The sequence below is a fragment of the Canis lupus genome, chromosome 6, assembly GCF_048164855.1.
Source record: "Canis lupus baileyi chromosome 6, mCanLup2.hap1, whole genome shotgun sequence".
Classification (NCBI taxonomy): Eukaryota; Metazoa; Chordata; class Mammalia; order Carnivora; family Canidae; genus Canis; species Canis lupus.
Genome location: NC_132843.1, coordinates 2,879,193 through 2,907,002, shown reverse-complemented (window position 1 = coordinate 2,907,002; position 27,810 = coordinate 2,879,193). Strand labels below are relative to the sequence as shown.

General features: G+C 38.5%; 1 protein-coding gene across 10 annotated transcripts in view; it reads left to right on the top strand.

Annotated features, from left to right (window-relative positions):
• The window catches only part of CEP192 (centrosomal protein 192), a 157,517-nt gene that overhangs the window by 106,602 nt on the left and 23,105 nt on the right, over positions 1 to 27,810 (top strand). For 7 of the 10 annotated variants that reach the window (XM_072828630.1, XM_072828635.1, XM_072828629.1 and 4 more), the window contains 14 exons: positions 166 to 305; positions 401 to 493; positions 1,025 to 1,143; positions 2,033 to 2,209; positions 6,486 to 6,585; positions 6,729 to 6,905; positions 11,326 to 11,586; positions 11,833 to 11,948; positions 13,447 to 13,556; positions 17,009 to 17,159; positions 22,190 to 22,368; positions 22,960 to 23,083; positions 25,165 to 25,270; positions 25,736 to 25,940. In XM_072828630.1, coding sequence (XP_072684731.1) covers positions 166 to 305; positions 401 to 493; positions 1,025 to 1,143; positions 2,033 to 2,209; positions 6,486 to 6,585; positions 6,729 to 6,905; positions 11,326 to 11,586; positions 11,833 to 11,948; positions 13,447 to 13,556; positions 17,009 to 17,159; positions 22,190 to 22,368; positions 22,960 to 23,083; positions 25,165 to 25,270; positions 25,736 to 25,940 — 2,058 coding nt within the window. The remainder of the gene's footprint in view (positions 1 to 165; positions 306 to 400; positions 494 to 1,024; positions 1,144 to 2,032; positions 2,210 to 6,485; positions 6,586 to 6,728; positions 6,906 to 11,325; positions 11,587 to 11,832; positions 11,949 to 13,446; positions 13,557 to 17,008; positions 17,160 to 22,189; positions 22,369 to 22,959; positions 23,084 to 25,164; positions 25,271 to 25,735; positions 25,941 to 27,810) is intronic. The other 3 variants (XM_072828633.1, XM_072828632.1, XR_012032232.1) reach the window with 2 other exon arrangements.

Sequence of the window (27,810 nt, the reverse complement as noted above, 5' to 3'; positions counted from 1 at the left end):
TGGGATTGAGTCCCACATGGGGCTCCCAGCAGGGAGTGTGCTTCTCTCTCTGCCTGTGCCTCTGTCTCTCTCTTTCTGTCTCTCATGAATAAATAAATAAAACTAAAAAAAAAAAAGAATTGAACAACTCTCAGGTCTGTAACTAAAAGAATGAACTTTTTACAGAGATCTTGGACTCAGCAGAAGAGTTCTTGGCAAGAGTGGATATAGAAGTTGATAGCCCAAACCCTACACCAGTCATTAAAAGTGTTCGTCTCCAAGCAAGAACAGGAATAGCTAGGATACATGCTCCAAAAGACTTACAGGTATCCACACTTCTCTTTGCCGTGATTTTATGTTAAGGTTGATTTCATTCTTGTTGTGATATTATTTTAAATGTCGGTTTTACCCCATCCTCTAGACTATGCACTTGTTTGCCAGTGTGGCTTCCTCAACAAAGCAGCACTTACCTTTGAAAAATGCAGGGAATATTGATGTTTACTTGGATATCAGGGTAAGAATTTGTGTCAGAATGCTATGACATGGTATTTCCTTAGACTGTGAAATGGAAGTATATCCTCATATTGTGGAGGTTGCTCAGCTGCCACCTTGGCAGAGTGCCATGGGGGTCAAATGCAAGAACCTGTGTGTGGGCTTTAAAAGCTGGTGGTTAAACTAGTATGAAATAAATGGTAGGACACTTGAACTTTGACATCTGATGTTTTACAAGTAAAAACCAAATTCTTAGATTAGTTCCCGGAAACTCTGTGTGTTATCCTATAGACAGGTGGAATTGGAGGAGAGTGATCACGTACGGAGACATTATTTCTGAGACATGTGGGTGAGCTAAAGGATATTAGGAGGAGGGTGGGAGATGAAGTTTGTTATGGAAGAGGAAGTGCCCTTTCCAGGAGAGTAAGACGAGGCAGGGTAGTGACAGGCACAAGGGAAAAGTCACCTGTCAGAGTAAGTGAAGAACGAGAGGAGTGGACTAGAAGCCCTTTTGCAGAAGTTGGCATTTAGTTATAATTGTGTAAATATTTAGATTCCAGATCAAGGAAGTCACTTTTCAGTGGATCCAGAGAATCTATTCCTTAAACCTGGAGAAGAACGAGAAGTTACAGTTACATTTACTCCAGAGGACCCCAAGACCTGTGAGGAAAGGTAATATAAAATTATTTATAATGGCAAGCTTTAACTTTTTGCTCAAAATAGCTGCTTATAGACCTGTGCTTCATTCTACAGCCTGAATGAGTACATGTTTTCTCTCGCCTAATAATGAGCTCCGTTTAACCTCTTTTAGCCTCAGATTTTCTTTTTTGTTTACTAAAACTCTCCTTTTAAACCAGCTGACTAGAAATTAAGAAATTACTATTTTCAAGAATATTCTGACAAAAGTAAATAATAAAACATCAGTCTTAATGTTTCTCATGAACTTTTCCTCGCTCTCCAAGGAAACCATCGCTAGTTGTTAAAGACACGTCCCTTACTCCCATCCCTTCTCCAAGCTTGTGACATTTTGGTGCCCAGATCCTCAGTGAGTATTACCTGGCAGTGGTCAGAGCACCATCATCATTAGTATTTGAACTTTCTTGGTAAACAGAGCTTAGAAGCATGCTATCCTGAGACATATGTGGTCTGGCCTCCACCTGGGTTATAGATACCCTAGTGTGCTCAGTCTGTTACATGATCTTACAGAGAGGGGCTAGCCTGCACAGATGTGAATACTTTTGCCTGGTGCGCATGCCTGCAACTTCACCGAGTTAATTCTCTCATCTGGGAAGCTTTCCTCGGCTCTTCCCAAATTCCTCATAAAGAGTAGTCGCTAATATTTCTATGGCCCTCTGAACTTGCCTGCTCCCATTATGTAGATGATATTATGATCGTCTCTTTCCTTGTCTGTATTCTTCTCTGGAATATAAGCTGTAAGGCTGGGAATGTAATTGTTTTCTCAGCACTCAGTCCAATCTCTTGGGACAAAGGAAGCTTGTAGGGAATAGATGCCAATAGAAGTGAACTTTGGACATTAAATTTAGATGGTTTTCTTTGTTAGGATCTTGAAAATATTCGTGCAACCCTTTGGACCTCAATATGAAGTGGTGTTAAAAGGTGAAGTCGTTTCTTCAGGAAATAAACCTCTGACACCTGGCTCTTGCTGCTCAGATGTTCCATCGATTTTGTCCAACAAGCAGTTTCTGGCCTGGGGAGGTGTTCCTCTTGGTAGAACACAGTAAGTATGCATGTAGCAGCTTCTGAACGTGAAGATTCTGCTGTCTTCCCATAGTGTTATTCTCTGCTTTGATAATTATGACCATGTTAATGTTTTTAGAGTTGAAATAAGGCTGTCTTACGTTCCTTAATCTTCCGATCATGAATGCAGATGTTTTAATTAAAATTTTCACCTCTGCAGTCCAAAAAACTAAGTTTCCACTTTCTTAAGCTTTTTTTCTCTGCTGATTACCAAGTTCAGGCAATTAAGAGTTTCTTTCTTCCTTCTCTGGAAAGCCCTATGGAAGGGTAGGAAGAAAAAATACTCGAAAACCTTGCATTCTGCTAAAGGAGTTTACAAAGTCACTAGTGAATACTTTGTATTTTAAAGAGTATAAGACATATTTAACAGAGTAGATATATTTTGTCCTGTTTAATGTGAATTACATCTGGAATCTTATTTTTATATGTGTTTTGATCATACATTTTGAATATGAACTCTGAGTAGATTGACCTATAATGTATAGTATAATATTTTTTCCCTTCGTAAGCTTAGCAATATAGTTAAATTTTTATCAACCTCAAATATACTAATTAATAACCTAGTAATTATTAGTAATTATTAAACCTCAGTGTCTCCTCTTTCATATTTTGCATTTTTGTATATGACCTGAATGTTTTATCAATACGTTTCTGTGGTCCCTGAGAGATAAGAACCTCCTGGCTGAATCTATACTATAGGGTACTTCTTTAAAATTATAGTTTTGGGGCAGCCTGGGTGGCTCAGCGGTTTAGCGCCGCCTTCAGCCCAGGTCGTGATCCTGGAGACCCGGGATCGAGTCCCACGTCGGGTTCCCTGCATGGAGCCTGCTTCTCCCTCTGCCTGTGTCTCTGCCTCTCTCTCTCTCAATCCTCTCTGTGTGTTCTCATGAATAAATAAATAAATAAATAAATAAATAAATAAATAAATAAAATAAATAAATAAATAAATAAATAAATAAATAAATAAATAAATAAAATTATAGTTTTGTCTGTGCAAAAAGGATCTAATTGAACCTCCTTACTTTACAGAGGTCATACATCTGCTTAACTATTCATGTAGTCATCTGTATCTTGTCTTGTTCCAAAATTAACTTTCAAAAAGACACAGTAAGATAAAAACAGTTGAGGGCTAACTGCTGTGGGGAAAAGGGAGGGACATCAGCACCATAGGTAGTGCCCAAAGGCTCACCTGCAGACCCTGTACACTTGCCTTGATGTGGGTCTTGTCCTGGGTTCTAACTCGTCTCCCATCATCCTGAAATAAGTTAGTGTTCAGAAGTTTAAGAACAAACCGTTGCTGTGTGAGAGAGGATAAGCTGTTCCTTCTACAGACTTTAGAAAGATGCTTCTTCCAGGGGTCCTTTTAGAGAGAGATCCGTACAATATAGTGAGTCTCAAAGTAAAACAACTTCATATTAAATACTCCCATCAGGATGCTTCCCCTTTGAGGTGCTCAGTCCGGCATGGACGTGTCACATGTGAATACTCAGCTCACAGCATTTCCTGGGTACTGAAGCATGTGGTGGCTTGATGGAGACAGCTGAGGCACCTAGAAAAATGGTGGGCTGTGTGTGCTCTTGAAGCAGCTCTCAGTAAACATTCTCTCAACTAGATCTTCAAAAAATCCTGAAGGGCAGGGAGTTTGAGGTATTGTGCCCTCAATCATTTGCAGCAAATTATTAATAGAGTAGAGATGGCTGCTCTTAAAATCTAGCTGCTCCAGATGCCATGACATCCTGAAATCTTACAGTTCATCTGAAACAAAATTAATGTGTGCTAAACTTTTTATTTTTATAAGATTTTATTTATGAGAGACAGAGAGACAGACATAGAGGGAGAAGCAGTCTCCCCACAGGGAGCCCAATGTGGGACTTGATTTCCAGGCCCAGGATCATGCCCTGAGCTGAAGGCAGATGCTCAGCCACTAAGCCTGAGGCATTCTCCCTGCCCTTTTATTTTAGATAAGAAATTACATGAGTTAAGTTGGAAATGGGGGCACCATCTTGTGCATACTTCTGGACTTGTCAGTGGTATATCCTCCCCCCTGCCCCTGTCCTCTCCTGAGGGAGGGGCCGTCATGCTGTTCTCCTTTATTTCTTGACTTGCCTTCCTCGTGAAGATTCATGGCTGCCTTCTAATCCAGCAGATGGAAGTGTAATCCCTGTGCCACCCCAGGGAATTGACCTGAGGAGCTGTCATGTCTCCTGTTTATAGTTGGTGAGATATTTTAACTCAGCCTGGAGGAGCTTGCCAGTCACGTGAGAAGGATAATACCTTAGTCCGTGGATTCTACGCCCCATGGTGGCTACAAGTGGGCTTGTTGAAGGCAATAGATCCATGGGAAACATGTATGTACAGTTTTGAGTGCAGCACTTGCCTAGCTAGACTATGAACCTATGTTTCTGTAATCCCCTTACCTCTGTGATAGTGTCCTACACAGAACGATTATTTTTCCCATCCCAGTCATCTTTGCAACGATTATTTTTCCCATCCCAGTCATCTTTGCAACTCCCATCCCAGTCATGTTGCAGCAGAATTTATGGTAAAGTGGTACACTGTCTGCCTAGAAAGAGATCTTCCTATTTTCTGTCCATTAGGAATGTCCTAGGAGGTAGTCGGGCTGTGACCCAATGGGTGCTGGGAGAGGACGCAGAAACAGAGGGTGAGGGATGCTGGTGCCCTTCCGTGTGGCACTTGCTGCTCCCTGCCTGCCTTTTTGGAAGAAGGTGCTTAGTGCAAAATGGAGATTTGAAATGAGTTCTTCTTTAAGAGTAAAGAGAAAAAAATTCATATATAATGTGGGGGGGCAGTGTTCTCATCGAGTAATGGATTATGCCTCAGTAAAGATGGAAATGATAACTAATAAATTTTTATTTTCTAAGGGTAAGTTATCCAAATGGTATTTCATTCCAATGTTTTGGATTTTTTAAATGTTTTTGAAGCATTTTTCCATATATTCATTCATTCCAGTTTCTCTCTCGTAAGTCTGCATATGTACTTTGACTATTTGTTGGTTAGGATTTAGTATTTTTTTCTAATTAATTTGTGTGGACCCTATATAATAAAAAAGTTAACCCTTTTTGTATAGTTCCATTTAAAAAAAATTTTTTTTAAAGATTTTATTTATTATTTATTCATGAGAGAAACAGAGAGAGAGGCAGAGACACAGGGAGAAGCAAGCTCCATGCAGGAAGCCCGATGTGGAACTCCATCCCGGGTCTCCAGGATCCCGCCCTGGGCTGAAGGTGGTGCTAAACCACTGATCCACCCAGGCTGCCTATATAGTTCCTTTTTAAAATTAGAAACTGAACCCCCCCTCCCCCAATTGATAACTCTTTACTTGAAAATGACAACCAATTTCTTTATAAATAAATAAATAAATAAATAAATAAATAAATAAATGAATGAATGAATGAATGAATGAATGAATGCTTTTAAAGCATTTTTTTTTAGTAAGTCTTACCCTGTGTTCCTGTGAATGCTTTTCTCAGATATGCTGATAACTGAAGGTCTTAGATTTTATTCTGAGGTTAAGCACAGCAACCTTCTCCTTTAACCCAGGGTGGACAAGGCATAGACCACAGTTTAATTAATTTAACTGCCATCGTTCAAAATTTGAATAAAATGGAGATTTATTCATGATTTTCTATCCTCCCAATGAAGAGAGGATTTTAAAAATTTCAGATTGAAGGATTATTTTTTATTTTTACCAGCAGCCAGCTATTATTCATAAGTCTATTTTAGCTGCATATTCTAACTTTCTAAAAGTATGGTTAATTCAGTGTACTCTTTAAAAGACTACTTTGTGCAGACTACTGAGAGTCAAAAAAAATCTAAGCAATGTGCTAGGGACTCCTTGTTCCCATGAAAACTAGAAATTCAAGCTAAGCATGGTGTTGACTCAGTGATTTAATGAATTTGTTACTCTGGATTTTCATTGATTGCTTTAACAATTGATTGCTTTAACAAGACAGGTAAGACTTATATGGATAATATAAATAGTAAGGTCGGCTAAGGAGCTATAACAGGAGACTGATTAAACCAGAATTTCTCTGACAAGATGAATATGTTGTGAGGATGTTTTCAAAAATGTGGAATCCTAGGACAGTGGAGACCCCTCCTGGGCTGCTAATACAGTGGTGTGCGTAATCCAGTTCATCTCTTGACATTGCAGTCAAGTATAATTGGCTTTGGTTTTATACTTGTAGCAATGTTCGTGGAGGAAAACTGCATTTACAATGTCTAATTGTTTCTAGGCTTCAGAAGCTGGCTTTAAGAAATAATTGTACAGCTACAACTCAGCATCTGCGACTCCTCATTAGAGGACAAGACCAGGACTGCTTTCAGGTTTGTACAGTAAGTGGTGCTGTTTCGTCATCTTTCAGACCACTTACATGCACAGACTCTCATGTGGTGCTTCAGCTTTAAAAGTTTGGGTTGATGGTAGTTGTATTTGTGCTCCTGCTATGTTGTATGCAGTAATTGTTTTTAAATTGTAGCTTCAACACACTTTTGGTTCTGAAGAACGACTAACCAGTAACTGTGAGATTAGAATGTGTCCAAAAGAAGATGTTCACATCTCTGTGTTATTTGCACCTACTCGATTATCTTGTATGTTGGCTAAACTAGAAATTAAACAACTGGGAATTCGATCCCAACCAGGCATTAAGTTTACGGTAAGATGATTTTAATTGCTTTTTTTTTTCTCCCATGGAGTTTCTGACATGTTATAATTATTAGTTCAATATTGGTAAACTGTGTATACTCTGCTTTTTTATAAGTCAGAATAGATATTTGCCTCCCTTTACAAATAAGTTAGGGAGTACGTATGTGCTTTGTACAAGTGTAATGTTCTAAAAGTAGCCTCCATAGTATTCTTATGGGAAACCATCTCCCATGCCTCTAAGTTTCATTTCAGCTGGAGCATTTTGAAATGTACCCAACTTTACAGGAACACACTTTTTGGTAAATCCAGATCAAACTTTAAGAATATTGACTTTCCAAGTAAATTGTACTTTCTCTATTCAGTAAAATACCCACTGACACCATTTACTAGACTCTGTTCCAGAACTAGGGTTACAAAAACAAGAGCTTTTATATTTTGTTCCTTCCCAGTGTAATTTTTAGAAAGGATTTCAACTCATTTCTTAGATATAGTCAGAGCAGTGAGAAATAAAGGTGGTAAATCATTGAGAAAAAGAAAGAAAAGAATAATCAAATGAAACACACATTCTATAAATGTGCATACCTTAAAGCTACACAGTTTTTGGCTGTGGGGCTGAACTAAAATTTTGGTCCATTTTCTAGTGTCAAAGAGGGAATGCAATGAGTTACGAGATTAACCGTACCAAAAGCTTGAAATTATTTTGTTTTGAGAGAGAAACAAGAGTGAACAGGGTGGGGTAGGGTGGGGGTAGAGGGGGAGGGAGAAAGAATCTTAAGCAGGCTCCATACCCAGTGAGGATCCTGACATGGGGCTTGATGTCACGACTCTGAGGTCATGACCTGAGCCAAAATCAAGAGTTGGGCACTTAACCAACTGAGTCACCCAGGAACCGCCAGACAGTTTTTTTAAAAAACAGTACATCTGGGATGTACTCAGCAGTGGCTCAGCAGTTGAGCATCTGCCTTTGGCTCAGGGCTTGGTCCTGGAGTCCCAGGATCAAGTCCCACATCGGACTCCCTGCATGGAGCCTGTTTCTCCCTCTGCCTGTGTCTCTGCCTCTCTCTCTCTCTCTCTTTCTGTGTGTGTCTCTCATGAATAAATAAATAGAATCAGAATCAAATAGATAGATAGATAGATAGATAGATAGATAGATAGATAGATAGAACATCTTTATGGCAAACGTAGCTTTTTTTGTTGCTGAAGCTTGACATATTCTCTGTGGAGCTCTTCCTTTGGCTACATGAGCTGTGGGCAAAGCTGTTTAAAGATGTAAGTAGTTCTGCTGGCTGACTCAGTCAATACAGCAGGTGACTCTTGATCTCAGGATTGTGAGTTTTAGCCCCATGTTGGGGGATGGGTTTACTTAATTAAAAAAAAAAGAAAAAGATGTAAGTCGTTGTCTCTAGGAACAACAGTCTTTTGTGTGAGTTGAGGACACAATGCCAAAGTACCACATATCCTGATGATCTGGTTTCAAGTAAGAAATCAAGTGGTTTGTGGAGAGAACTGGAAGGGACTATCCTGAATAGATTTCTATAAGTTTCATGTTTACTAGCCAAGATGTTAAGATTATTCTTAAGAATTTCTGGAGAGGGCAGCCCTGGTGGCACAGCGGTTTAGCGCCGCCTGAAGCCCAGGGTGTGATCCTGGAGTCCCGGGATCGAGTCCCACATCAGGCTTCCTGCATGGAGCCTGCTTCTCCCTCTGCCTGTGTCTCTGCCTCTCTCTCGCTCTCTCTGAATAAATAAATAAATAAATCTTTAAGAAAAAAATATTTAAAAAAAAAAAAAAAGAATTTCTGGAGAACTAATAATTCCCTGATTGTTTAGGGCAGGACCATTTGATTTGACAGTCACCGAACAGAAGTACAGGCTGGTGTTCTCTTAAGACAAACCAGAACCCTAGTGGGAGTCCTGCCTATGTAAATGCCACCTGTTCTCTCAGAGGTGGACTAAATGGGGACCTGAAGTGCACAGATGAATATGACTTTTATCTCACAAGAAGACTTGGACTACCAGCACTAATGTATTTTTGTGGAGATAAAGAACCTGGTACAGTGGTGCAAGAGCACTTCACTATAGCGATGAGAGATTGGGAATAGCTTTGCCTCTGTTCTTCACACTCACTCTGGATAGTCTCCACTTGCTCATGCTTCACTCACTTATCTTCTTGGTTTGGTTCTGAGAAATAAGTGAAATTATGCTTTGTGTACCATAAAGCATTGTGGGACTGCAATAAAAATATATTGATTGGATGCTGAGTATATGCCAGGCCCTACTCTTAATTGTCACTACATGGATTACCACACTTTATCTTTAAAAGGAACTACCTAGTTCATTCCACTGTCTCTGTTCTACACATGGGGAAACAAACCTAGACAGATGCTTGGGATGGTGGTGCATCTCACAGCAGTAAGTGGTCCAGGGTTCACATTCAGACTACCTGGCAGCAAAGCTCATTTTTATCTATTGCATGGGCTCTGAGTGTTCATCCTGCCTCTGTTTTCCAGTCCTGTGGAGCAGCAGTTCTCAACCAGAGGCTGTTTTATCCTCCAGGGGACATTTGGCAATATGTGGACATATTTTTGGTTGTCGTAACTGAGGGTAGGAAAAGGGTGCTGCTGGCACCTAGTAAGTAGAAGCCAGGGATGTAGCTAACCTCCCTGTAAGGCGCAGGCTGGCCCCACCACAAGGAATGATGGAGCTCAGGGTGTCCATAGTGTGAGGTTAAGAAACCCTTCCCTGAAACAGTAGTTTTTCCTCTTGACTCTTTGGATTCTATTAGCCTTGGTCAGATTTTTTTTATTTAATCATACTTTTTCTTTGTTAACTGTTTACTCAGCAGTTAATTTGTGATTCCTTAGGCTTTGAAAAATACTTCTGTTGAGTGTTTTCAAAGGCTGACTTTCCCATTATTTTCTAGTTGCATACGTAAAATCTACTGCAAGTTTCTGTGGGAAGAGAAATTAGAAACACTTGGCTTTCAAAAACTACCAAGAGCTCACTCTGAATGAGGAGGGATTTGTAGGAGCTTCAGATCTGAAGCATTTTAAAATGCTACCAATCTGTACTCATTTTGGCAAGCCAGTACCAATTTATGAGGTCCCTAAATTTAATTTTTTAAATGTTATTTTGAGTGCATATCACAACTCAGAATAAGCTGTTGATATTTTCAAGTTTGCAAGGTATACTTTGGAACACATTTTATTTGTTTTAAAGATTTTATTTGAGAGAGAGAGAGAACATGAGTGGTAGGAAATGGTAGGGGAAGCGGGAGAAGGAGACTCCCCACAGAGCAAGGAGCCTGACAATGGGGCTCAATCCCAGGACCCTGGTATCATGACCTGAGCCAAAGGTAGATGCTATTAACCAGCTGAGCCACCCAGGTGCCCCCGGAATACATTTTAATAGTTAGCAGTGATCATTTTTAAAAGAATACCTTTTTATCTTTTTTTAAAGACTTATTTATTTTAGAGAGACAGCATGCATGCATGAGCTGGGGGAGGGAGCAGGGGAGAGAGAGAGAGAGAGAGAGAATCTCAAGCAGACTCATCACTGAATGAGGAGCTCAATCCCAGGATCCTGAGATCATGAGCTGAGCCAAATTCATCAAGAGTCAGGTGCTTAACCAACTGAGCCACCCAGGCGCCTCTTAAAGGAGTACGTTTTAAAGGATATGGAAAGTTTGTTTCCCAGCAGCATACCTATCTTCCTGTATTTTTATTTATAGACTCTATTCTCTGAATCCTTGTTCCCTGGTGGTGCTGACCCCTGTGGAAGCAGCCTGGCTTAGAGACAGCACCGGTTGGCACCTAACGCCTGCCTTCAGTCTGCACTTTGGCTAGGATTCTGTCCTCTGGGCTGTTTGAGTTCTTGGCTTCTATTTGGTCCCTCTAGCACACTTCTTTCTCACTCTGGAAGATGAAAAGCTAATAGGATTATAGAATAATAGATGTTTTTTTCACCAACACATTTCATTTTCAAAATTGAGAATTACTGGGAAGTTGGAAGAACTGTATGGTGAACCCTCACATACTCTACTACTTACATTCCATATTTACTTTATCCCATATCCAACCATTCATCTCTTTTTTTTATGCATTTAAAAGTAAATCACAAATATCAGTATGTTTCACCCTAAACACTTCCTAAGCAAGTTTATCTATACTAATTTTTTTATTCCTTTATCATCTAAGCTTGCATTTATAACAATGAAATAATTTAGCATATTGGAAGGTAAATAATTTTGCAACTCTTTGTTTTTGTTCTAAGTTCTTTAATATAATGCTGGACTGGAAGTGGGGTAACTACTAGCTAAAGTACACAATAATTATAATTTTAATTATATTTGGGGGGTTTTTGCCTATAATTTAATCTTTGCTTTCTGCTTACATAAAAATAATTCTGGATGTATATATTTTCTGCTTTTAGATACCTTTGTCTGGATATGGAGGAACAAGTAATCTTATTTTGGAAGATGTTAAGAAGTTATCTGACAGTTACATGGTAACAGTGAATGACTTAATACCTGGCAAAGAAAGTAGAATTGTTTTTTCTGTTCATAACACCGGCTCTCGGGCAGCTTTTGTAAAAGCAATAGGTTTTAAGGATTCTCAGAAAAAAGTTTTGCTGGATCCTAAAGTACTAAGGATTTTTCCAGATAAATTTGTGCTCAAAGAAAAAACACGAGAAGTAAGTATGTCTCAGCACTAAAAGTACGAACTCATTTTTAAGTGAAATTAAGAATTATGTATTTTATGGCTAAAAAATAGTATTTGAAAGTAATAAAGGGGTGGAAATACTTACCTGATCTTAGAAGTGCTATCATATGCACCCATGTCTACTGATCGTGTAGACTCATATTAGAGTTAATTCACAATGAAGTGACTCAAAGAAAATATTTAATATTCACTCCTGATTTTTTTTTCTTGGCATCAGGATGTTACTATAATATATAATCCATTAGACACAAAGAACAATTACACAACCACAACAGAACTGTCAACTATATACTTCTTTGGTGGTGATGAAATTTCGAGGCAGCAGTATCGAAGGTAGGTTATTTAGATGGTTTGGGAAACTGTTCAGTAGAAATAGTGAAGGCTTAAAAACGATTTGGAATTTGAAAGTTATAGAACATGGTCAGCTACTTATTAGTGAACTGGTGGATGAAAAGCTTGATAAAATTTGTATAGCTGGTAGTCCGACATGATGTGAGGAAGAAATGCCTATAGGAAACTCATCTGCTATATTTGTAATGTGCCTTCTTTTCTAGACATATGTATTGTATTGTGCCTCTTTTTCTGTATGCAAATAGGCACCTCAGACTTCTTATAATAGGACAATCTTCCTAATGATGGTAGGTCAATTTTAGAAAAGATTTAAGAACTACTGAAAGAATATTTTGTGTATAAACACACCTGACTCACTTGTAGTATTTCTGGGAATGTTGTGAATTATTTGAAAGGATCAAGTTGTATTTAGAAATGTGTAGAGTGTTTAACTTGGCTAGCTTGATGCATGTGCTTCTAGGAAATTTGGTACCTCTAAATATCGTATACAAAAATCTTGTCAAACTTAGACATTTAGATTTAGATGTGATTTAAACATAGGTAACTTTTTTATATGTTGAATTCAGAGTTCTTGTATGATAAAATTTTGTTGCCTTAGCCTAGAGGGCCTGAATATACTAAAATGAGTGAGGCTCACAACGTTTCATGTGTTCATTAGCTCCTAGTAGGGGAGGGTTATATGCTTATACCAGCATTTCCTTCTTCTAACCCTTTGTGCTCTGCTATATTTTATTCTGATACATAATTTAGGAAATTGTTTTATTTTTGATCTGTTGAGTGAGGGGTTGTTGGGACGTTTAAAAAGAGACTTGAATGACAGGCTGCTACATAATGTTAGAATAGACCCAATATAAAGAGCTCAGCTTTGAATCTGGTTTTGTTTCTCACTTAAGTATTTTAGATATGGAAACAGACATTTGGAGAAATTAGATGACCAGGTTTGGGCTTTCCCCCCCTCATAAAAACCTCTTTGCCACATGTATATAGCAATGAGGTTTCTTTGGTTTGTGGACATCTGAGTATTAGAAATTTACATTTCAGTTCTCTCACCTCAAAGATTCTTTAGAAGGGGCCAGGTAAATATAGTTATATGGCAATTTAAATGTCTCTCTCTGACATCTAACTTATGTTCTTGGCATATTCTTTTTTTCTTGAGACAAATTCCTAACTATGATCAAATTCTTACAAATGAAAATGTAAGACCTGAAGAGAATCTAATTTTACTCTTCTCTCTACTTCTATATTAGGGAGCTCTCGTTTTGATGTTCATATTTAACTGAAAGCAATGACTATGCTACCATGTATAACTTTCAAGGAAATTTCCAAAACAAATTTTCTTTTAAAAATACCTATATTAGGATTTAAGACATGAGATCAAAATACTAATGCATTATGCATGCTATTTGTGAGATTTGCCACGTACACTAAGGAAAATCTAATTTATGTAAAATCATTTTTGAATAAAATCCTCTGTTGGCAGAGCCCTTTTGCATAAACCAGGGATTATAGAACAAGTGCTTCCAGAACATAGTGTGCTGCAGAACGTTGATTTTGCTGAGACATTTCAGGATGAGTTACTAGTAACTGAAGGTAAGAATTTCAGCATGTCTTAATACTACCAATGACCCAAAAGATGTATCTGGATCCAGGGATGTGTTATAAAGAAGATGAGTATTAGTTTAGACTATGGAATCAGGCTGAGTTTGAGCTACACATCTGCTGTATGACTTTGGATGTCACTGAGATTGTTTTCTTTTTCGTAAATGAGAGTTATAATATCTAACTTCTCATCCATACAGAACTGTGAAGATAACATGAGAGAGCTTTGCTATGTAAATGTTAGATGTTATCACGTACTATGGCACCTATTCTTTGGGTAGACTTGTAAATAGGAGGAGAATGGTCATTGAATTCAAAGTAATTACTATTTAAGATTTAGTGATTGCAGGGGCAGCCCTGGTGGCTCAGCACTTTAGCGCCTGCCTTCAGCCCAGGGCGTGATCCTGGAGACCCCAGATCGAGTCCCACGTCCGGCTCTCTGCATGGAGCCTGCTTCTCCCTCTGCCTGTATCTCTGCCTCTCTCTCTATCTCTATCTCTCTGTCTCTCATGAATAAATAAATAAAATCTTAAAAAAAAAAAAAAGATTTAGTGATTGCAGACTCAAACTCAGTTTGAGATTTCTGTGTCTGTTGTACAATTTATGGAGGATATAATGTTGGAAATTAAAATCCAAAAAAGACAGCAGTGGAATAATTCCAACCTAGATATTTAATTCTATTTGAGCTGAGTTGTTTAAGCATCTAATGGTGTTTATTACTGATGTAAAAAGTATGTATTGAGACATACAAATTATGTAAAAATGGACAGATTTTCACCACAGTATTGTTTATAACAGAAAGAAGTTAAAAGTAACCTAAATGTCCAAGAATAAGGCATTGTTTAATTATGTAATAGAATATGTTGAAGCAATTAAAGCAATGATATGATTCTATAGTAAATGACATGAGAAAGCTCGTCATTAATAAAAATTATTTTAAAGTTTACATACTAAGATCTCCTGATAAAAATAATTTAATGTGTCTATATACAGCTACATAGATAAAATTGCAGGAGTATACACACCAAATATGGTGTGGTTATGTTCTGGTAGTAGAATTTCAGGTGGTAGTGTTTTTTTCCCCCATTTTCGTTTTCTCGTTTTTTTAATGGTGAAAGATTTATAACTTGTAAAATATGAAATGATAAAAGGATATTTATGCCTATGTAGAGGTGATGTAGAATAGTTCATGATCTTTTTGGTAATTAGGCTAGATCATCTGCTCAAAGGGACAGTAGGGAGGGGGTGAGTTAAAAATAGTGAAAAGATTTGAAAATTGATCTTGTCAGCAATGTGTTAAGGGAGCAGAGTATGGAAAGACCTTGGATTTGGAATTGAAACAATTCAAGACCCATCTTTGCCATTTAATCTCCTCTCAGCTTTATCTTCTTTATCTCTTCTTCGTAAGAAAGATCCCCCAAAATAAAGGAGTTAAACTGAATTATGCTTTGTAGATGAAAGCACTTAGTAACACACCACAACAATCCTGAAAATGTGATTAAAAGTAGGTAGCATGAGTTCGTAGTGGTTTAGAACTCGGCACAGTTGCATGATTCAGCAACATTTCATTTATTGATTGTAGAAGTGAAAGATGCAGTCCTTGCCCTTTAGGTTCCTCCAGACTAAGGGGAAGACAAGTGATTAAAGTAGGATATGCAAAGGGCCATGATGAGCTGTGTTTAGGAATCTGGAGAATTAAAAAAAAAAAGGAATCTGAAGAATACAGAAAAAGGGTACCCCATTTAAAATGAAATGACTTTTTGAGGTATCTTGAAGAATGAGGAGTTGACAAGATAGAGAGGCTGGGGACCAGCATGGGGAAAGATATTCCAAGGAAAGGGAGCTGCGTGTACAGAAATTCAAGAAATGTATTATATTAAGGGTTGTGTTGACATACCTAACTAAGAGCTCAAGTAACCCATCAAGACCACCTATCTAAGATGGGGTTGAGTTGGGACTTCAGGTAGGTCTTTGAGACACTAGAATACTAGTTTCCTTGAGATGGTGTAGTTATTGTCCAGAGGAAGGGAAAAACCATTCCCACTTTGTGTTGCATTGGTTTGTATAGTAGATCACCTATGGAAATGTTGCAGTTGAACTTTTTTACATGATTATTTTGAATAGTATTTGTTTGAGCACATTGCTATTACAGGTCTTTATAATCTTGCTTTTGGAAATTTGTGATTTGTGGCAAATATTTTCACACTTGATTTAAACGATATCTTTCTTATTATAAATTTCAATTTATGCTTACTATATTCTTTTAACAATTTTTAATTTAAAAAGTCTAATTCTGGGATCCCTGGGTGGCGCAACGGTTTAGCGCCTGCCTTTGGCCCAGGGCACGATCCTGGAGACCCGGGATCGAATCCCACATCGGGCTCCCGGTGCATGGAGCCTGCTTCTCCCTCTGCCTGTGTCTCTGCCTCTCTCTCTCTCTGTGACTATCATAAATTAAAAAAAAAAAAAAAAAAAAAAAAGTCTAATTCTTGGGCACCTGAGTGGCTCAGTGGGTTGGGCATCTGCCTTAGGCTTCGGTCATGGTCCCGGGGTCCTGGGATTGAATCCCGTGTCGGGCTCCCTGCTTGGTGGAGAGCCTGCTTCTTCTTCTCCCCCTGCTCATGCATTCTCTCTCTCTCTCTCTCTCTCTCTCTCTCTCAAATAAAATCTTTTTTAAAAGTCTAATTCTTAATGTCTAATTTACTATTTTTTTTTAAGTAGGCTCCACATCCAGCATGGGGCTTGAACTCATGACCCTGAGATCAAGAGTCAGATAGATGCTTAACTGACTGAGCCACCCAGGCACCCCTCTTAATGTCTAATTTAAGTGTAGAATACAAGTACCTTCTATAAAATTTCTTGTATATAAAAATTCAGGTGGACTAATATAGAGATTTTCCACTTTAGAACTATTTTATTAATCGGCAGTATTTAGTTATATTATTGCCTGGTTTCTAGATTTGCTAAAGTTAATGTCTGTGAGACCACCACTTATAAATTGTGAATCCCTAACCTCTTTGTGCTTCAGATTCCTCATCCTTGAAGTGGAGATAATATATACCTACCCCCAAAGAGTTGTGAAAGCTAACTAGATTAATATGCATGAAGGAACTAGAACAGTACCTGGCCCACAGTCAGCTTCTTGTATATGTAGCTTTAAACACATTGTACTTTAATGCTCAGGACAACCCCTGAGAAAAGATTGTTACTTGATATTATCTTTGGGGAGACTAGAGTTTAGAGAAGTGAAGTTACCACATCCAAGGCCAGGGCCTGAGCTGCCTATAATTTCATGCTAGTCAGTGGCAGTAAACCTCAAATGTCACCCACCCTCAACCTAAGAAAATAATATTCTGTGGCCGTAGATGTAGAAGTTTATCTGTTACTTTGTGGTGTGATTATGTGAAGACTCAATGTATTTCAAACATTATTTTCTGTTTCAGTGTATGATCTTCCCCAACGACCAAATGATATTCAGCTCTTCTATGGAAATATGCGCAAAATTATACTTTCAGTAATTGGAGAATTCAGAGATTCTGTGTCTAGCAGTGAATTCCTTCAGCCTTCTTCCAAACTTAGCTTAGAATCTAAAAGGTAAGACAGACAAAACATCTCACCAGATTTCAAGATAATTTAATTCATAGTAGAGTTCATTTTTTCTCTACTTTTTTTTGCCTCAACGTGTTTATTATTTCATCTTTATATTTTAGTTTAAGTTGAAATAATTTCAAATTTACAGAAAAGTTTAAAAATGGTAGATATGCTTCTTTCATTGAGATTTCTCAGTTGCTAACATTTTACCACATTTACCTTACTGTCTTTCATGTATATATAACTTATTTCTGAATCATTTAAGAGTAAGTTGCCGGCATGATGACCAGTTTGTCCTAAGGTTCCTAAAAACACAGATCCTCTCCTAAATAGCTATAGTAAGCCCATCAAAATTAGGACCTTAATATTGTTAAAGTACTGACATCTAGTCTACAGATTGCATGCAAATTCCCCAGTTCCCTAATAAAGTCCTTTAACAATTAAAGAAATAAGCAAGAAACTTCCTCTTTCCTTTTCCTCTTTGGCCCAGAATCTAATCTGAGATCACACATTACATTTATATAGCCTGTCTTCTTTTACCATCTCTTTCTTTTAAATTTTTTTAATTTTTAAATTATATTTTATTTATTTTAAAAATGATTGTATTTATTCATGAGAGACTCACAGAGAGAGGCGGAGACATAGACATAGGCAGAGGGAGAAGCAGGCACCTCAAAGGGAGCCTGATGCGGGACTCAATCCCTGGACCCTGGGATCACATCCTAAGCAGATACTCAACCACTAAGCCACCCAGGCATCCCTAATTCTTTTTTTTTTTTTTTCCCTAATTCTATTTTATTTAAATCCAATTTGCCAACACTCAGCGCTCATCTTATGTGTCCTCCTCATGCCCTTCACCCAGTCACCCTATCCCCACCCACCTTACCTTACCCTCTTTCAATATAGAGCACTTCCCCCATCTGTCCTTCTCTTTCATGATGGAACGCAGAGGGTTGGATCATCAGATCAGAGCCACAAAATCAAAGATACTACCCAAAACTAAGTTTTAGTAATAATTTTAGATGAAACATGAGGAAATCAGGATTGCTAATGATGCTTCCTAGGCCCTTTTTGCAACATTAATACTCTACTCTGGTTCAAATTTAACCTGAGGTCTCTGAGTTGTGCATGTGATACATTGCTCACACAAAAGGGAGAGCTGTTTCAATTGCAAAAGCTCTGTTTTATACTTGTATAATTACATACCCTATGTGATACTTTTTCAAACAGCTATGCTGCATAAATTCATAAATTTCAGATTTCTTTACCATAACCAATTCTAGACAGACCAGGAACATTCTGTTATAAGCATTCCATAGAAAAGTAAATTAGTAGGTTTGCTGGGAGATGTCACTAGGAAGATCACAAGGGGTTTGACCAAATGAGCTTTCTTTTTTCCTGGGCATTCCCTAGTAAAAAATGAGAAAATAGGTACAGGCCAGCTGCTTGCCCTTTTCTCATCAGTGACCTTGATGTTTTTGTAGAATATAGGCCAGTTACTCTATAAAATGTTGCTCACACCACAGAAGTGATGCTGTTTGTTTTCTCCATGTATCTTCTATCAACTTCATTAAAATGGTGTCTGCCAGGTTTCTCCACTGTAGCTAACTAATGTCTTAAAGGGAGATCCTTAGAGATGATGAGTTATCTTGCTCCTTATCACACTTGTAGTACCCCGTGATGATGATTATGTGAATCGCGTTAGTAGTCTTATTTACCAAATGGTGATTTTTCTGATTTTGTCTACGTTTACTAGTTGTCATTCCACAATAAGGAAGAGATTTACTTTACTCCCTTCTGTGTATTTATATCAGGATGGACTGATGGATTCAGTATTAATCCTTTACTGTCATCATTTGGTCACTTAACCTGGCTCATTATTCACTGGCACAATGGATATTCTAGGTTTGACATACACTTTCCCCATCCTAGCCCTGGAATAGAAGTTCTGGTTCCTTTTAATGGAGAGAATAGTATTAGAAACTGGGATGTAAATAGTAAGTGTCCTACTGCTTTTCAGGTGTTACTATTTCTAGGCCCCCTCAGTGGATAGAGCTAGGAAATATATATGCATTTATATATAAATCCATGTGTATCCAAACCTGTTTATAAATATCTTGAAATCATGAGCTTACACTGATATTTCCAATACTGAGAATCCTGGCTTCATTATCCCCAGTATATTTGCATTTACTCAATCCTCCTGTTTTTAACCAGTCTTCTTATCATATGGGCTGTTACCCTGACACAGTGTTGCCAACTCATACTGGCTGAGAGTTTTATGCAAATCCCAGCCACCAAATGAGAGCTCACACACCCACATGGGGCATCCCAACTCATCCTAGCTTGCCCTCTTCCGTATAGTTAAAAAATATATTAGAGTATAACTCAGAATATCCTATTAGTTTCAGATGTACATCATAGTGATTGGATATTTTTATACATTATGAAATGGTCCCCACACTAAGTCTAGTTACCCTCTGTTACCATACAAAGTTTTTGCACTATTATTGACTATATTCCCTTTGCTGTATATTACATCTTCATAATTTATTTATGACTAGAAGTTTGTACCACTTAATCCCTTTCACCTGTTTCACTCACACCCAGCTGCTCTCCCTGCCTCCTGTAACCAACAGCTTACTATATCTAAGAGTGTTACTGTTTTGTCTGTTCATTGGTTTTGTTTTTTAGATTCCACATGTAAATGAAATCATTACTTGTCTTCCTCTGTCTGACATATTTCACTTAGCATAATACCCTCTAGGTGCATGTTGTCACAAATGGGGTTAGATTTCATTCTTTCTTATGACTAATACCCAGCGGGTAGGTAAACCACATTTTTATCCATTCATTTATCATGGACATAGGTGCTTTGAAATCTTGACTATTTTAAATAATGCTGCAGTGAACATCAGGATGCAAGGCTCTCTTCAGATTGGTATTTTCATTTTCTTTGGATAAATACCTAGAGTAGAATTGCTGGGTCAAATATGCTAGGTTTATTTTTATTTTTTGAGGAAACTCCATACTATTTTCCACAGGGACTGTACGAGTTTGCATTCTAAATCCTCTGCTCATAGCCTGCTTTTAATCAGGCTATTTATTTTTTTGATACTGAGTTGTAGAAGTTATTTATCATTTGGATATTAACCTCTTATCAGATACTTGATTTGCAAGTATTCCCTCCCTTTCAGTAGGTTGCCTTTTTATTTTGATGATTTCCTTCACTGTACTAAAGCTAGTATCTGTCCTTCTCACATTATTCCAAAAACTTAAAGAGGAAGGAAGGCTTCTAAACTCATTTTATGAGGCCAACATTATCCTGATATGGAAACCAGGCAAAAACACTGTAAAAAAAGAAAAGTACAGGTCAATATCCTTGATGAACACGGATGCAAAAATCCTCAACAAAATATTAGCAACCTGAGTTCAATAATGTATTAAAATTAAAAGAATCACTATACTTTAAATGATAGTTCTTTTCTAAGATATTCAATCAAAGAATTAAAGGTCATAGTTACAGATGTTAAAAATTATCTTGAAAACCACTTAAATTGTGAGGAACTAGTTCTTAGGAAACTAAACAGCCAAGGAAGTAGCTTTATAATTTTTTTAAAATTGTTTCTCACTTTTGTTTGTTGCCTCCATTATATCTCTGTTCCTGGGGCAGTCTGATTGGAAAAGGAGCAGATAAGAGGGTGAGGAGAAGATTCCTCTGTTTGCTAAATGACTACTTTAAACAAAGATGGAGTTCTGCTGTATAGTAGGAAAATTTGGGCAATGCCCCAATGAACTTTAGTTAAATCATGTGCTTCTGTGATTATAAATTTCATTTGAATTACCAGTTTTTTGTAATCTAAAGCTAAACACTTCTAACACTTAATAAAAATCCCCTTAAACCTTATCAGCATTTCTTACCATAGTATTTTGCCCAGACCCTTTCTTTGGTGTTAGCATCATGAAACCATTTAAAAGTTAGAGATACAAAGAGTTTTGTTTTTACTGTGGAAGGAGCCTCGGTGTCCATCAAAAGATGAATGGATAAAGATGATGTGATATATGTGTACAATATTCAATATACAATATTGAATATACAATACACATATATTGTACAATATATGTGTACAATATTCCTCAGCCATTAGAAATGACAAATACCCACCATTTGCTTCGACATGGATAGAACTGGAGGGTATTATGCTGAGTGAAATAAGTCAGTCGGAGAAGGACAAACGTTATATGGTCTCATTGATTTGGGGAATATAAAAAATAGTGAAAGGGAATAAAGGGGAAAGGAGAAAAAATGAGTGGGAAATATCAGAAAGGGAGACAGAACATGAGAGACTCCTAACTCTGGGAAACGAACAAGGGATGGTAGAAAGGGAGGTGGACGGGGGGTGGGGGTGACTGGGTGATGGGCACTGAGGGGGGGGCACTTGATGGGATGAGCACTGGGTGTTATGCTGTATGTTGGCAAATTGAACTCCAATTAAAAAAATGTAAATAAATAAAAGACTTAGCATGGCAAAAAAAAAAGTTTTGTTTTTAAAAAATTCTTAATATTGGGTGGTTTTCCAATCTTTTAAGAGACTTAAGATGGCATGCTAAAGTCAAGACAGGAAAGAAATTACTGATGAAAGATTAGTATAACAATATTTGACCTATAATATATTTTTATTAAGAATTAATATTAATAACATTAAGAATACACAATGAAGAATTTTTCTTCCATGAGACATACATAGTATATTACATAATGCACTTTTAGTTTTATCCAAATGTTTTTAGACTTATGAAGAATTAATATAAAAATGTGACAAAGTCTGGCTTCTTTTTTATTAAGCAGAACATTATTATATTTAATACACAAATTCTGTACAACCAAAAAGTAAAAACCTCACAGTAAAATGTTGGTGAGAAACCATGGTATTTCCTTTGCAGTGTTTGGCAAATAGTTAACATCCTTAGTCATAAGCTTTTTATCATTTTTTATTTTTTTCATCTCCCCCTTTCTCTTTCTGTCTCTACAGTGAATCTGACAGTTCTGGGAAACATGGTGGCAATGTTTCTTTGGATGTTTTACCAGTTAAAGGTCCTCAAGGTTCTCCACTTCTTTCACAAGCCGCTTGCCCACCTCAAGATAAATCATCCTCCAGGGAAATGTGGACTGTCCAACCTGAACACTTGATTTTGATGGCCCCTTCTCCTTGTGAGTATATCAACAATACCACAACAGCAGTGCACTTTGGAAACCAAGGATGTACTCACTCTGATCCCATTGCTCATCTAGGAAATATACTTGAACTATATTCAAATGTGACCTACGGCTTATGCAGGTCCTCCCCTCCCCTACTGAGACCCACCTCACATTCATCCTGAGCACTGTCCAGCATAAGGCCATTGTCCTCATACCAAGCTCCCAGTTCTCTGTATGGCAGGGCTGCTCATCCATGGGCCCTTCCTCCTACCTCATCCCTCACCCCAAAGAACTCATTTGGTACTTGATGTCTTTTGCTCTTAACATTGACACAGTTGGTTCAGAGTAGGAACAAATCTAGATAAGACCCAAGATAAGACCAGTGGTAACAATTTCCAGATGTCCTTTTTTTCTCTTTGTTCAGTGTCTTTGTAGTTTAAAAATAAAATGGTCTTATTTTATAGGGATTTGAAATTCATATAAAGCAAAATTAAGTTGGTAGAATATTTAGGATTTGTTTTTACTGCTTATTAACACATGGAGTGTTCTGGTTTTTTCTCTCCACTAATACTAAACATAAGTTACATTTTATTTATCTGATAGGTGGTCTGGCAAAAACTGCACGTTTCCAGATTTTAAATAATTCCATTAGGTTACTAAAATTTGAGTTATACTGGCCGGCACATTGCCTTACAGTAACACCACAACATGGATTTATCCCACCAGAGTAAGTATGATTTCCCTTTCCTCCAGGTAGTATTCAGATGTTAGCATGGTGACTTTTGAAGGATCAAATATTTGCCATTTTAATTTATTCAGTAGAATTTTATCATATGCTCCCTGTGCGGAGCTCCATGTGGTTTTGTGGGACTACAGTGTCATTCAAGGCTCATGCTCCTTAGCAGAGTAGAGCCCATGTCCACAGAACTTACGGTGTATACAGCCTAAAAGGGTTAAGGGACATGAATAAGGTGGGAAAGATTTCCTGGAATGGAAAACATCAGATTGTGCAGATTTATTACTCTGTGTAGCAAATTACAAAGCAAGGGATGTGACTGAGCAGATAATGAAGGATGGTGGTTTTTAAGGCCCAGATGGTTCTGTCCTTCATTGCCCTGGGTTTGGCTCAACTTATTCTGCTGGTTTTGTCTAAGGGACATTTTATAGACAAAGCTTCCTGACTTTTAATATGTCTGAATCTTACCTAGCTCGCTATGTTTTACAAATAGTATTCTAAGAAGGAAGTCTTGGGGACCAAATACTGATAAGCAGCTGTCCTCTCTGTGCAGCTTAATTATTGATAGGAGCTGCAGTTCTGCAGCTTTCCAGGGGCTTCATCTGGGTTGGCACAGAGCATTCTGAAAGTTACTTCCTATTTGGGAATGGCAACTTTGCAGAAGAGCAACATGAAGTTTATTTACTTTTGCAAAGTGATGAAGTGTCCATTTAAGGAGAGTTCAGTTGGTTAATACTGACTTAAGGTATGGTTAAGCATAGTCCGGGGAAATATTCCTAGGAGCAATCTATTAAACATTTACTAATTAATGGTTGAAAAGATAGGGAAATTATAGAACAGATTGTTCCACAAATTACTTTTAATATCCCCCCACATACTTAGCTATTAGCAAAGGAAAATACTCTTGCTCTGCCATTTTCTAAAGATTTTATTTATTTGAAAGAGAGAGCGGGGATCCCTGGGTGGCGCAGCAGTTTGGTGCCTGCCTTTGGCCCAGGGCGCGATCCTGGAGACCCGGGATCGAATCCCACGTCGGGCTCCCGGTGCATGGAGCCTGCTTCTCTCTCTGCCTGTGTCTCTGCCCCCCCCCCCCGACTATCATAAATAAATAAAAATTAAAAAAAAAAAAAAAAGAGAGCGAGCATGAACAGTGCAAGAGTAGCAGAGGAAGAAGGGAGAAGCTGGGCTGAGCCAGGAGCCCAACATGGGGCTCAGTCCAGAACCCTGAGACCATGACCTGAGCCAAAGGCAAATGCTTAACCATCCGAGCCACTCAGGTGCCCTTGCTCTGCCATTTTTGACATGTGTGCCAAAGTGTCTTTTGTAACTAGTTGTTTCTTCTGAGTCACAAATCTGATTATGTTGTCCACATTTAAAAGTCGTCTTTGAGGGCAGCCCGGGTGGCTCAGGGGTTTAGCGCCTCCTTCAGCCCAGGGTGTGATCCTGGAGACCTGGGATCAAGTCCCACATCGGGCTCCCTGCATGGAGCCTGCTTCTCCCTCTGCCTGTGTCTCTGCCCCCCCCCCCCCGTGTCTCTCGTGAATAAATAAATTTTTTTAAAAATCTTTAAAAAAAAAAAAAAGTTTTCTTTGACATTCCATAGCTCTTGAGGAGAACGATGAGCATGGAAAGTTTTAGCAATTCGGTAAAAAAGTCTTTATTTTCTTTTCCACCCCACTTTTTCTTCCAGTTTCCTTTCCAGCTCTTTCATTCTCTTTGTACTGTGACTATATCATTCTTTATTATCAAGTGGCTGAGAGCTTTTGTATATTGGTCTTTCGGTCCAGAAATTTTTTTTCTGAATTGCTTTTAAATGATATTTCTATGGTATGGTCTGTTTTCACATGAGTTTTCCCCTTAGGTTCATGGTTTTATGCCACTTGACTTTTTGTTAGTCACTGAGTTTAGGGGTGATGTAGAAGCAGACATGTATGGGATCTCACCTCTTGTCTGTTCTTTATTAGCAACAAGGAAAGAGTTGTTCATTGATAAAATGTATTTATAATTCTTGTGGTTATTGCTATTAAAGTATGGGGTATTCTTGTTTTTTATTACTGAATTCTTTTTTTTAGGAGTAAGCTACAAATTCTAGTGAGTCCTAATTCCTCTTTATCCACAAAACATTCAATGTTTCCATGGAGTGGTTTCATCTATATACATTGTGACAATGGACAGAAGGTACTTTGTTTTTTTAAGCAACATTCTTCCTATTTTGCAGCTTAAGTGTCATTATCCTTACTGGCCTTAGTATTTCAGACATGAAATGAAGGGGCCTGTTCTTTCAGCCCAGCTAGACTTATTCAGATGGAGAAGTTAGCACAGGGTTTTCCTGTTAGTGATCTGAACAATTCTCCTGGGTAGGGGCATGAATAGAAAGTGGAGCCTAGAAACCATTATTAATTTGCAAAATCTGCTTTAAAAAAGAAGAGAGTTGGGAGAGAGAGGTGAGAGTCACAGATTTACTTTGAGGTTTTTTTGTTTTTTGTTTTTTGTTTTTTACTTTGAGATCTAAATAAACTTCCTCTTCCTCCATGTTTCATTTGTTTGGCATTACTTTTCTCCACCATGTTTCAAAAATCAGAATTTTTTCTTTAAAATGATAGCTCCACTTGTGTCTTATCTCCTTTATTTGGCTCCTTTCAGAAAGTTGTGAAAGTTCAAATTCGAGAAGACTTGACCCAGAAAGAACTTACTCATTTGGCCTCCAGCTCATTTGGAATCCTTTCCCCAGAAACTGATCCTTCTGTTAGTCATCTGGTGAAGCCGATGACAAAACCACCTTCCACAAAAGTTGAAATAAGAAATAAGACTGTTACTTTTCCTGCAACAGAACCTGGTGAAACTTCAGGTGTGGTATCACAAGGATATACAGTTCAAATGGCCACTGATCTGTTGACTCTAACACTCTGTTCTTAGTGACCCTTATTGGGATAAATAAGGGATAGGGATCAAATTGTCCCCTCTTTCGGGAGAGACTCAGGTGGTCCTTGGCAGTCATTTCAGTGACAGGCCAGATTTGGGGCAGTCTAAAAATTGAAAAATGTTTAAGAACTGTTTATGTTCCAGGAATCTCAGATTCTCGCTGGTCAGAACCATCCCTCCCCAGCTCTCACTTGTCTTTTACCAGAGCTGCTAGTAAGTTAGCAGCAGAAGAAAAGAAGAAAGAGGGGAAAACTTGGTTCTGCCCCTCACTAGTGAGACTTGAGGCGCTACAGAGGCTAAATGGATAGACTCAGTTTCCCCATTTGCAAAATGTCCATCATAATTGACTCGTCTCACAGAGGGCTTTGAGAGATAAATGAAATAATACATATAAAGCACTTGGCATAGTGTGTGTCACCTAGTAGGCCCTCAGTATTGCTAGTACTCCCCCAGCGTCCAGAGAATACGGCATTTGCATTTCCTCCCTCCCACCTCCCTCCCAGTGATGGCTCAGTCTGCATGACTGGGATTGGAAAGGGTTTACGCCTTCTGTCACCTGGCCCTCACGACATGCCTCTCCCACTGGCTGTCTTGCACTCATGCTCAGTTTCCACTGCCTGTCAAGCCAGTCCGTTGCGGGTTATCACCCATCCCCTCGCTCCATCGTCCCCACTCACATCCTCTGAGTTCCAGCGGCTCTCTGGCCTCAGTCAGACATCCAGGCCACTCTCCAGCACCCCAGCCTGGGCTGCCTGGGCTTGAATTCTGTGGTCTGTCTCTGAAATCACTGCCTTAGGAGCATTCTTAACTGCCGTGTGCCCTTCCCTCTGCATTCCTGCCTGGTGAGGTTCCAGGCCTTATTAGACCAGCTGTCTACCAGCTTCGGGTCTGTACTGGAGCAGCACAGCACTGCTGCAGGAAACTCTGCCTATTCCCACAAATTTGTCATCTCTGCTCTCAGATGCCGCTCAGCACCAATCTTTACTAGCAGCCCTCTTTGTTTGCTAGACTCATTTGACAGCTTCTCTCCTTTTTTTTTTTTTTTGTTTAATATATGTATATATTTTTATTGGAGTTCAATTTGCCAGCGTATAGTATCTATAACACCCATTGCTCAACCTGTCAAGTGCCCCTCTCAGTGCCCGTCACCCAGTCACCCCATCCCCCCACCCACCTCCCCTTCCACTACCCCTTGTTAGGAGTCTTATCCCAGAGTTAGGAGTCTGACCCTCTGATTTTTCCCACTCATTTTCTCTCTTTTCCCCTATAATCCCAATCACTATTTTTTATATTCTCTGTATGAATGAAACCATATAATGTTTGTCCTTCTCTGATTGACTTACTTCACTCAGCATAATACCCTCCAGAACCATCCACATCGAAGCAAATAGTGCGTATGCGTCCTTTCTGATGGCTGAGTAATATTCCATTGTATACATAGACCACAGCTTCTTTATCCATTCATCTGTCAGGGGACACCGAGGCTCTTTCCACAGTTTGGCTCATGTGGACATTGCTGCTGTGAACACTGGGGTGCAGGTGTCCTGCCGTTTCACTGCATCTATATCTTTGGGGTAAATCCCCAGCAGTGCAATTGCTTGGTCATAGGATAGCTCTAATTTTAACTCTTTGAGGAACTTCCACACAGTTTTCTAGGGTGGCTGCACCAATTCACATTCCCACCAACAGTGCAAGAGGGTTCCCCTTTCTCCACATCCTCTCCAGTATTTGTTGTTTCCTGTCTTGTTAATTTTCACCCTTCTCACTGGTGTGAGGTGGGATCTCATTGTGGTTTT